Raw genomic sequence first — 12451 nt, 5'->3', positions numbered from 1 at the left:
GATTTCAGAGTCAGTTTGGGAGGATCACACATATGTACAGATGCAGTAAAAGATTACTTTTTTTCCACACCGAGTTTTGGAGAAATGTCCGTTGCAGCGCTGTCACCTTCTCTGCTGTGACAATACAGTGTCAGTGCAAAGATTCCCAACTACTCCCCGTGTTTACAGCAGTTTGAAGCTGCCAATGATGTCAGATCCTTGTCAACAGAAGACAAAAATGTGCAAGCTGCTGTCTAAATTAATTATTGAAATTAAGTACTCAACTGTCTCTAGACAGTCTTCTAAATCATTTAAAGGATCCAATTTGCTTTCCTTGTGAAAAAGTAAAGCCCCCAGGGATCCAGGTATACAGCAGGCACAACCCCACACTATAAATTTATAACAAATTCATTAAAATGCTATGTTAGTGCCTTATTATCTTATGACTCAAGGTATAGTTGAAACGTGTGTAAAGGGTCACTATATAGATCTCACTCTTGACAGGTCTTTAAAAGATCCTCTTCATTCTGTTATATCTCTCCTTACCATTGTCTTCAGATCATGCCTGTTGACCTAGGGTTCTGTCTTCCATAACGAAAGCACTGCACCTGTGACTTCAGGGGTGGCCTACTCTTCTTCCCATGTCTTCTTTGCTGTGTAATTGGAAGGAGGGGCTAGGTGGGTAAATTTTAAAAAACAAACAAACAAGAAATTCCCTGGGAACCTGGGGATTTGCTGAGTCACTACTTTGTAAAAGTAGCCCAGATCACAGCAGATAGGACTTTCCCAGATCAGAGCAGACGGGAACTTCCACGGATCCTCTCTGAACCTCGGTTTGCTCAGCTGTAAAACGGGGGAATCCTCCCATGCCCACCTCTCAGGATCCTCGGGAAAATCAGTCACAGTGGCAGATTGCTTTCGCTGACTGGAATGCCATTTCATTGTGTTAACAGGACAGTAACTGTAGACAAGAGACCCATCAGAGGTGGTTTGGCTGGTAGAATTTTCTCTATGTTCTCAATGAATCAAATTGCCTCCACAGCTGCTATTCCTGGACTTGGGCCCTATCCCCATTCCCGCTTTCGCTTGCTGGAGAAAACTGAACTGTCCGTCGGTCTTCAACGCCACCCAGTGGTCTGTTGGTCACATAACACCGAGTTATCTAGCGGTTTGGAAAACAGGAAAAATAATTCAAAATAATTCAGACTACTTAAATCCACTACCTGATTAAATGTATTTGGGGCCCCCATTTAAAAAAAACTTGTTGAAAAATAAAATTATTAAGTTGTGATGTGAATAATAAATACCTAATTTTTCTTTGTAAATTAAGAAATGTACACATGAATCAACATTTTCAGAATAATTTCTAAAAACAATCTTTTCTTGTCCAAAAGCAATTATGAGAGTCCATTAAATAGCTTAATTGTTTAAGAAAAGTCTCCAAATTCGGGTAAAATACTTAACATTAAAATAAATTCATGCAGTTAAACACAATTATGATACTATAGTGGCATTTTAAAATGACAATAAACAATGCCCACTCCTTAATCCCCAAATTTTTTATCCAATCACTCCTCTACAATTCAAAGGCAGTAACATTTTATTGTCACTCAAATTTATTCATAACTTTTCCCTGTTCTGCACTCTGGAAATATGTATCATGAATACTCTGTTAAAGAGAGAACAGTTCTTTCACCTTAGCTATGTCATTTCTCGGGCTGGTGATAACAACTTCCAACTGTAAAATGATAAAGACTTCCCTGCCCTCTTTGGAAGGTGTCCACCATGGTATTCAGAGGTCACTGCTGCTCCCGGGATGACTTGCCAGAAATAGGCCCAAGCTCTTGAAGATGTGCGGTGGGAAAAACTCTGGGTTCAAGGTCAGGAGCCATGGTGCCTATTTAAACTACAGAGTTGGTCTAGATTCTCACTTCATTTTTTTCTCAAGGCCCATCTCCCCACTGAGCCCATTTAAAAGAAACAAATTCCACCCTGGCCTGGTGGTGCGGTTGGTTGAGTGCTGTCATGTGCACCAAAAGATTGCAGGTTTGATCCCTGGTCAGGGCACATACCTAGGTGGTGTGTTCAATCCCAGGTCAGGGTAGGTTGGAGTGTGTGCAGGAGGCAACTGATTGATGTTTCTCTCTTTCTCCCTCCCTTCCTTTCTCTGAAATCAATAAGCATGTCCTCAGGTGAGGATTTAAAAAATAATTCTAACTCTAAATTGTGTCAGTCTTTTTTAAAGCTCTTGAAGAGGCAATGAGAAAGAGGGGGAAAGGTACCCACCTTCTAAAAGCATATCCATCTCTTCTTAGAATCCCAACCATCAAGGCACCTGTCACCCAAACTCGCTTCTAAACCTCCAGCTCCCCTCTCTTTCACTTTGGGTATTTTCCTTTATTCTATGAATAGCTATATGGCCCTTCAATAGCCCTCCTGCACCCCAATGAATGCCTCTAGAAAAGCAGGGGGGAAGTGTGGGGGTGATGGAGGCTAAAGAAGAGCAGCTCCAAGGAGGAGGTGGTGGATGACATTGCCACAGCTTTTGGCGAGTGAATTAACCCTTTACAGCCTGAGTTTTTCTCCCTCCTCTTTTCTCCCTAATAGCAGCCTCAGTGATGCACTAGTCTGGACACTATACTTCTCTTATCCTTATGCCCTAAATGCTGTAAAGATGGTCATCCCCTCACTTGAAAAGCTGTCTCTCCACACTAGGCAGGCCTGAAAGTGTGCAGGAAGTGTCTTAGTCTGCAAGCTGCTGCAACCAAATGCCACAGGCTGGGCAGCCCGACCAATGTATATGACCTCTCACAGTTCTGGAGATCGGGAAGCCCAAGATCAAGAACTGTAGGGATTAGTTCCTGGTGAGAATACTTCCTGGCTTGCCCGTCACCTTCTCACTGTGTCTTCACATGAGAGCGAGTGAGAGAGAGAGCCAGTGCTCTCTGCTTTCCTGTATTATAAAGGTACTAATTCTATTGGATTAGGGCCCCATTCATATGACTCCATTTAACCTTAGTTACTTCCTTACTCCAAATGCACACTGGGGGTTCAACCTCTGTATTTGCAGGGGACACAGTTCAGACCACAGCAGAAGGTAACAGCCAGGAAGAAAAGGGACCTTATCCTGCTTTGGGGTAGCAAAGCCATACTTGACCTCCCATCCTGACATAAACCAAAGAGCTCTGGTTTCCTAGGCAACATAGTCTCCAGGGCAAGAGGAAGAGGGTGGGGTGAGCTCTGAAACATGTTGGGGTTCTCCCTTGTGGCAGGCCTGTGGTGCCCGAGGCTCTCTCTTCACTGATTCTCAGAGCAACCTCACCAGAGACTGCCCCGTTCTGCTGGCTGAGAGAGAAGTGATCTTCTTCAGACTGTCCCAGGGGTCCTGACAGAGCAGATCTGAGTGCCTTTCACCATCACAGTGTGCCATGAGGAGTGGACGCATGATGCCCAGGAGGGGTGAGACCCTGGGGTTAGAGGGCACCGTGAGCCCTACAGGGGTGTCTTCTCTGATCCTCACCAGTGAGACTGGGTAATAATGCGCCGTCTGCAAGGCTGTTCTGAAAATTAAATAAGATCACGGATGTGAGCCTGCTGGCCAAGCCAGGGCTCAGCGAGGCTGGTCCCTTCCTCAGCTTCCCTATGAGAGCCCACACTGAGCTGGGAGGCAGCTTCGCTGGCAATAACTAAGCCTCTGCCAGCCTCCAACATGAAAGATTACAGGGAACAAATTGAATGAAAACTACAGTCCTTTTACTTACCCAGCCAAAAAGCCTTGCTCTCCCAGTCGGGTGGATTTTAAAGCCAGCCAGTGAGGTGTCAAGCCCCTTGGCAGGCTGCAGACAGCGAGCCACTGTCGCCACAACCTCGGGACACCAGTCCCAGCCTTCAGAGCTTCAGGCTTCAGCTCCACAACTGGCCTCACCACCCACGCAGCCTCAGGGACACCCTCCACACCTCCAATGTCCAATCCTGTCGCTCTCTGCCTCAACGGTGTCTCCAACGTCAGGTTCCTCCTCTCCGTCCATCCCACATGGCCTCGCTGGGGGCACTAAGCATCTCTTGCCTGCACACACTGCTGCAGCCCCTCTTCTAGTCTGACTGCTCCAGGCCCAGTTCCGTGCCGCTGCTGGTTATCTTCCTCAAACACAGCCTCATTCCATCACCACCCTGCTTAAGGATATCTGCCCTCAGGGTGGCATCCTTGACCTTCATCCTTCACGCTGGCTCTCCTGCCATCCCAGGACACGCTGAGCCCTTCCCCTCCAGCTCCTTGCGTGCCTGCCCTGCCAGGAATGCCCCTCACTCTCTCTGTCTCAAAGGCTCCTCTTCGTTCTCCCAAGCAGCTCCACTGGCACCTGGTCTAGGAAGCCTTCCCCGCACCCACTCGGGAACTACCACATCCTGCTGGTTTTCACAGCATTCTGACCATTTTCCACATCATATTACCATTAGCCGTATCCACTTCTGTCTTCCTGGCCAGACCTAGAGAGCAAGTTCTGTGTTCTGTTCCTCTTGGCCTGGCTCGATAGATGCTCAATAAATGTTTGACTGACTGATGTCTCTGATCCTATTGTTGTGAATAAAGTCTTGTACGTTATAACATCAATCAACATTCAGTGTATATGAAAATTACCTATCGGATTTTTCTCTCTCGCCCTGTATTAACTCATCTTTCTGAATATTAAGCCCTAGAAATGAACTTCTTTCCATCTTTGTAGGCACCATGCTGACTGGCTGACTGACCCACTGACTTCCAATGTGACAAAACCTGCACGCGGGCTCCACGCACAGCTCCCTCAGGCACGCGGGTCTGCCTGCTGGATCCGCTCTGTCAGCAGGGATGGGCGTGAGGTGCAAGCTGCACCTGGCTTCACGGCTCAGATTTGTTTTCCTGGCTGTTTGGGGTGCTGCGATGGTTAATAAGCAAATCAGCCCCAGTATTCAAAATGCAGTTAATAAATCCTGAAAGAGATACAAATCAAAATCCTCTAGCAGAGCCTGTAGGCAAAACCTATGCTTTCCCTAATCCTCCCTAACCCCTAAGGATCACTTTGTTTTCCGCCATGGTAAGTGGGGTTCAGGACCAGATTGGAGGCAGTGTCACCGGCCCCTGTGAGTGAGGGGCTGGTGTATCTCTCCTTGGAGATTTCCTGACTCTATGCAAAGGATTCTAGCCAGAGGAGAAGTCATAGCCCTGGAGGCTGCATGTGCCATTTAAATGACAGCAGTGCCTACCTGCCTCCATGTGGACTTGAGCTTCCTAACACAACCCAGCCTGGAGGGAGGGAACGCAAGACAGCGTATGGCCAGCCCTTCGGACTGGTAAGTCTACAAGCCCTCTTGTTGAAGACTGCTTTGCCTTTGAGTTGAATTGTTTTACTCCTGGAGCTGGTCTCTCTCAGACAAGGCCTGTGACCAGACTTTGGGAGAGTGTTGAGCCATACACATCACACAGAGCTGAATGCCAGATCACCAGATCCAGGCAGAGGCTACCACGCGAGGAGGTCATGCTACTCTGCAGTCTGTTTTGTTTCCTCCCAGGGGAAGCAGAAGCAGGAGCAGCGGTGCTCCCAGAGGGAGCTTCCCAGGAGATGAAGAAGCTGGACACTAACGCCTCAGAGGAACAAGGCTTCTGCCATCTCTCGGAGGACTACAAGCAGATCTACCTTCCCCTGACCTACAGCATCATCTTTGTGCTAGGGCTGCCCCTGAATGGCACAGTCTTGTGGCTCTCCTGGCACCAAAGCAAGCGCTGGAACTGTGCCACCATCTATCTGGTGAACCTGATGGTGGCTGATCTGCTTTATGTGCTGACGCTGCCCTTCCTCATCGTCACCTATGCCCTGGATGACAGGTGGCCCTTTGGGGACGTGCTCTGCAGGCTGGTGCGCTTCCTGTTCTACACCAACCTCTACGGCAGCATCCTGCTGCTGACCTGCATCTCCGTCCACCGCTTCCTGGGCGTGTGCCACCCCCTGACCTCACTGCCCTACCGGACCCGCCGGCACGCCCTGCTGGGCACAGCTGCCACCTGGGCCCTGGTGGTCTTGCAGGTGATGCCCACACTGGTCTTCTCCCACACAGACTACATCAATGGCCAGGTGGTCTGCTACGATATGACTGATCCGGAGAATTTTGGTGAGTTTTTTGTCTACGGTATGGTTCAGACGTTTTCTGGCTTTGTCTTTCCCTCCTTGGTCATCCTGGTGTGCTACTCGCTGATGGTGAGGAGCCTGACCAGACCAGAGGAGACCCTCGAGAGGACGGGCAGTGCGGCCCGGGCCAAGTCCATCCGGACCATCCTGCTGGTGTGCGGCCTCTTCACCCTCTGCTTCGTGCCCTTCCACGTCACACGCTCCTTCTACCTCCTCCTGCACTTCCTGCTGTCCCAGCACTGCCCACTCCTGACGGCGGCCGGTGTGGCCTACAAGATATGGAGGCCGCTGGTGAGCATGAACAGCTGCCTCAACCCAGTGCTGTATTTCCTGTCAGTTGGGAACAACAGGGTCAGGCTCTTCCAGAAACTGATGCATAACAAGATGGGTGAGCACCCACCTGGGGCCAAGGGAGAGAGACCCAAGGGTGGGCAGATCTGGGTACTGCCAAGATAAAATTTGGGGAAGAGGAGCTTCCTGACAGTGACAATGACCTGTTTGAACACAGCCATATCGCCTAGGGGTGTCCTGCTGGAAAGAACTTTATACTGATGTTGAGATTTTAAAAGAAGAGTATGGAGTCACCAACACAAAGGAAAACTTTATTTTGATGAGAGCTGACATTTATCTCTTGTCATTCAGGTCTCTCAGCTTAAATGTCACCTCCTGAGAAGTCACTCCAGCCCACCAGAGCTAATGTTGAACTCTCTACCCATAATTCAGTCATTGTATTTCCCTATTGTCTTGTTAACACTTATTAGTACCTGGACTTAGTTTATTGACTTGTGATTTGTCTCTGCCTTCTAGACTACAGGCCCCTGCAGGACAGAGACCTCATCTGTCTGACTGCTGTACCTCTAATGCCAGTCTCCACAGCAGGGCCCAAAACAGAGTGAGTGCATGATAGAATGGGGCTGAGTGAGTAAGTTAAGGAATAAATGGATGGGAGAGTGAATCACTATGTAACTACTATTGATTACTAGGTAAGAGCACTTTCCATGGAGTAAGTCATTTACTACAACAGTCCTTGGAGGTGGGAGCTTTTGTTAGCCCCATTTACAAATAAGGGAACCAAAGCACAGAGCTTTAAGTAACCTGTCCAAGATCACCCACCGAGCTGCAGAATGCCCAGATCATAGTGCTAAAGGGAAGCTCTACCCGGAAGCCGGCCTCTGAAGTTCATGCTCCTTAGACTGAAGCCGATGGCCCCATCCAAAGGCTGATCAAGAGCCAGCCAAGTTCTGCTTGACAGGATCAGCTCCTTGTTTCAGGTCAGCTCACATTTTTACATAATTGCTGCTATCCGCAGACCACTGGGTATACAGTCTGAGCTCTTTTGCTGCGCTTGTTAACCAGTGTTCCGGGCATGGTTAGAAAAAGCTCTGAAAGGTAAAGTGGAGATACAGGGTAAAGTAACTCCGTGAAGGATGGTTTTTATCTGACCACGTCTCAGTTTATGACAAAAAAGTTCGCCACTGTCTTAAATCATGTTCATTCTCTTAAACAAAAATTAAGATCCAAGGTGATTAAAAAAAACTTTAAAAAGCCTCTCACATTAAAACAATAATGATCTCCAAAGAGTTCTCAGAGCTAAAATTGCATGACTTAAGAATTCATTATAATCTCTCTGTGAAGAGGTGGATAAACCTTTTTCATAAAAACCAAAGTGTAACTCCTCATTACTACCCCACTCCAATTAAGGAAAATGTCTGAGTAAACCATACATATGTCTAAACTATAAAATTTTATTCTAAAAGTACAGCTTATCACTTTCAAGGGCACACAATAATTAGAGCTAGACTAAGTGTTGCCCTGCAGAATTCCTTGGATAATTAGTTTAATGAATAAGCAAGGATGTTTTCTAATTAGCAGGTCAGCTGTTCCCACATAAGTATGTACGAGTGCTTTTACGGCAGCTGAGAGCTTAAAACTGTTTGCTCTTCTGAACATTCTCTTAGCTATCCTGCTTATCGTATTAGTTAATGTATCTTTCTTTGCAAAACATACGGGGAAGATTCAGCCAACCTAGAGTCCAATTATTTATCGGTCCTTGTCAATTAGCAAAGTTTCACATCACGGGAGAACTGGTGCACCAGGCTCCCCCCCAAAGAGCTTTAAGCCATCCCACATCTCGTTTAGCCATGACCTCTGTTGCCCACCAGCCTGCCACCCCTGGAGTTGGGAAGAAAATGAACCTCGAGTCCTCAGGATGCATCACCTTTATCTAAAAAGCAAAAGCTTTAACCCCCCGCCAGTTTTCCGGCCTTTAGTCTCTGTTAACCTATGCTTGCATTGCTTCTCTGATCCATATAATGCTAATTTTGCTTCAGTGGAGTCTTTTGACCTTCTTAACAGCAAAGCATCTACAGGCATCCATTTCTAACTTATTTCTGGATAGTTGGGATCAAAAACTTTTAACTTAGTTGTCATTGTATCCTAGTTTTCAGGGACAGTTATCTCAAGACACAAGAAACAAATTAGACCACTCCCTTTGGGGAAAAGGGTTCCTTTGTGGGAGGAGCTTATGTCCAACATAAGTCAAGAAAATACATTTGGTTCTCCTGTGATTTTCAGAAACCCATCTATAGAAGGTGACAAGGAAACTAGAAGAAACAGAAGTTCTCCCTGAATCTACCCATGCAATGCCCACCACCATGGTAAAAGCTGGGATCCCCAAATGTGTTTAACCCCCTGGGTCCTGAGATCTTGCATGATCTGCTTGGTTGTTTAGCACGTTAAAATAAAATCAAAGGTCAGTGATTATCATGCTCAAAATACCATGAATCATGCAAGCTGTCCAGGATGCAAATGTAACGGCTGTAGCCACCTACAAAAATATCAAGCATGGTGCCAGCCCTTGAGGAGGACTACTGGAGAGACAAAAGAAAAACAAGCTAACAATTTAGCAGCTACAGAAGGAATCATGTCAGTTATTGATTAATCCAAATGAATAATACAGACAAGACAGTGAGTACTAGGGAAGTTTGGGGGAAGGAAGTGAGAGCACTTTCAGCTGAGAAAGCCAAAAAAGGTATGATGAGTCTGCTGAAGGCTGCATGAAATTTCGATTATCGGAATTCCCCAAGCAGTGGAGAAAGCAAAAACTGTTGTGAGAGACACTGGTTGGTTCCTGAAGGGGAGGAGGTGGAGACAAAGTTGGAAGGGTAGGCACCCCAAAACCAGGGAAAGAACCCCTCCTCAAGGCACAGGGAACCACCAAGACATTTGAGCAGAAGAGTGACATGGGACTGAGAAACTTAATCTGGCAGCTGCTGTGTCTAAATGGATTAGAAGAAACAAAATGTGACAGCACTGTGCTTCAGGGTCTCCTCATTGGTCTTCCTTCTCTTCAAAGACATCCCACATAACATCTCTTGATTTTTTCAACACAGTATTTTTCACACATCACACCTTCCCCAATTTTGTCAGTTTCCTCCCTATGTCGTCAATTCTACACAACAACTCTCTCCTGCTGGCATACGAGGCCCATCACTGTCTAGTCCCAAGTGAACTTCCCAACTCACAGGTCTCCCGCCACCCTACATGGACTCTCTGCCTCACCTGTTTACCACAGGGCCACCATCTGCCACTCAACACCCACGCCCAAAATACCCCCCTTCTCCAAAAGCCTAAGTACTCCCCTTCCCAGACCACAAGTTCTGTCTCCACTCTGCACTGACTTACCAACCTGGCCCACCGGGCTTCTCCCCTCGGAGCTGATGATGAGCTCCTTTATCATTTCGGTCTGCTTTACCTCCCCTACTATTCGATTTTTCAGTCTATACAACATGGCATCCTAGCAACATTCTGAACATGGTAGACACTCAGTAAGCAACGGTGCTGCTGATGAAAGAGGAAGAAGGTGACCAACATTTAGAAGTCCACTGTAGTGATCCAAACACACAGATAATGGGCATGTGTAGAACTAAAAAGATTTTAACACACTGGAAAGAATGAAGAGAAATAAAATGATTCTTTAGACACGAATAGTAAGGGAGACATAAAAACGACTTTGAGATTCTAAGTCTAAGAAATGAAAAGAAAACTAGCACCTAGCACATCATATGTGTTCAACAGTCACTGGGGAAAGAACAACAGCGAGAGGGAGGGAGTGAAGAAGGAAGGGAGGAAGGGAACAAGACTGTGCATTCTGGGGGACAGTTCAGACTCAGACAAGTTCAATGCGAGCTGCTCGTGAGACAAGTTGGAGATGCAGGGTGGAGGATCAGGGTCTGCTTAGGCTCAAGCTCTGGATTTAGAGTTACCTCTCTAGGCAAATATTTAAAGCTGTAGACAAAAATGGTATCTCTGAGGAAGAACAAAAAAAGAAAGAACCTAGGAGATACTGGAATCAGGGAATACAGGGATAGGAGGTGGCAGCAGATAATAGAACACTGAAAAATCAAATGGGGGAACAGTTTCAACAGAGAGTAATCAAAAGTGTCACTTGAAACAGACCAGTCAGAAAAGAATGAACAGTTGTCCCTCAGCATACTCGAATGCCACCTCTTCTAAGAAGCGTCCCCTGACCACCCACCAGAAAGCCCTATTCCCTCTCTGACTCACCATCCATACCTCTTAAAGGACATCTCCCCTTCTACCAGGTACGAGCAGCATTACTAAAATCCCCTTGTCCCCCCCCTACAAAATCCAGCAGAGGCTTGAACATATGCATTCTCACTAAATCTTTGTGGAATAAATGAATATAGAGCAAACAATTCTCCTGTGTATGCTTTTCTGGAATTACCGCCTAAATTCAATTTATAAATGTGTGCCTATAAAACTAAATCACAAGTTGTTTCGGATTTATTTGTTCTAACACCAACTCCAATTTCAGGACACACAATACCTATAAGCATTCTCACTTTTTAGTCCACATTTCAAAGACAATAAGGAGGAGGAATTTTTCACCAAGTCATTTGCAATTAAGCATAACCTAAGCTTATAAAGTTATGTGTTCTCATTATGTTTTACTTTCTTGTAAACAAGCCAAATCTCTTAAGTATTTCCATTTCTCAACTTTTTGTTGAGGGTTTTTTGTTTTGTTTTATTTTTTTTTTAATGTATCCAACAGCTTCAAAGGTAATGGCCTCGAGAAGAATTCCATGATAAGAGCAGAACTTATGTTCTTGAAGCAAGCTATAACTGGGCATTTTTATAGCAGTTAAATAATAAACAAAAAAGCAAAAGGTGCCACTCCAAGAAAACTAACGAATCACAGAGTCTGAGAATGTTCCGCTCTGCGAGTAGAAAAACACATTAACAATAAGACCTTTATAAAGCACTAAACCAACAATCAAAGAAACAACCACTTGAGACCCTTTATGTTCTCTCTTCTTTTACAGCCTAGTTTCTTGCAAGAGTAGGCTACACTTTTTCTTTTTGCAAGTTCTACCTTGAATTTATACTGCAGATCACTACAAGTCAGCTGCTGCCCACCCACTGCAATTGCTCTCAGCAATGCGCCAGTGACTTGCCAGTTACAAATTAAATGGACACCGAGACCCTATCCTGCTTGAGCTTTCAGGGCATTTGCCACTGCCGCCCACTCCCTCCCTTTGCTTCCACAGAATGCACCCTCTCCTGCTTCTCCTCACACCTCCTCCTGCTCCCCCTGTAAGTCTGGGTGGGCGTGCCCCAGGCCTCTGTGCTCGGCACTCTGCTCTCATTCCCACACTCTTCCTGCGCAATCTCACGGGCACCCTGATGGCCTGATGGCCCAGAAATCCTCTCGTGTTCCAAACCTGTGCTTCCGTCCTCACAATAGACCCTTAGGCACTGCAAGCTTCACAAAGCCAAAACTGAAATCATTTTCCTTCCACACCTGCTCTTTCTGGTTAAATGGCACCACCATCCATCCAAGCCGGAAATCTGGGGGTCATGTCACCCTTAATTACAGTCTTTCCCCCCCATCACAGTGATGATTGCATTGTCAGTTCCACCTCCCAAGCATCACAAGATGCTTTCTATCCTGACTGCCCCTCCTCAGTTCAAGTTCCCATCAATCTCATGGGCATCGCTGCTCCCCCCTATTAACCACGCTCCTCACTCCAGATTGTTCCCCTCAACCTCCAATGCATTCCTTTCCTTTTTCTTCCAGAGTCATCTTCCTAAACGTAAATCCTATCTTAATCCCCAACACAAAAATCTTCCAAAAGCTCCCATTTGCCTTCAGGATTAAGGATTAAGATCAAAATGAACATGGAATGAAAGACCCTCAGCAATGTGCCTCATATGAAACCTTTCAACCTAAATTCTCCCTGCACCCCCTTCACTCTTCTTTCATTCACCAGCAGCTCTCGGGATTAGCCCTG

General features: G+C 46.2%; 1 protein-coding gene across 1 annotated transcript; it reads left to right on the top strand.

The window, feature by feature from the left end:
* The first annotated feature begins 2670 nt into the window (after positions 1–2670).
* LOC114490770 (P2Y purinoceptor 3-like) lies at positions 2671–6982 on the top strand. Its single transcript, XM_036017609.1, is given in 4 exon segments — positions 2671–5541; positions 5543–6164; positions 6167–6474; positions 6476–6982. Coding segments are annotated over 4 exon segments (1146 nt in total). The 5' UTR covers positions 2671–5443; the 3' UTR covers positions 6594–6982.
* The last annotated feature ends 5469 nt before the right edge of the window (positions 6983–12451 follow it).

The sequence above is a fragment of the Phyllostomus discolor genome, chromosome 2, assembly GCF_004126475.2.
Source record: "Phyllostomus discolor isolate MPI-MPIP mPhyDis1 chromosome 2, mPhyDis1.pri.v3, whole genome shotgun sequence".
Classification (NCBI taxonomy): domain Eukaryota; kingdom Metazoa; phylum Chordata; class Mammalia; order Chiroptera; family Phyllostomidae; genus Phyllostomus; species Phyllostomus discolor.
Note: the sequence above shows the minus strand (reverse complement) of the source record. Positions and strands in the feature narration are given on the sequence as shown.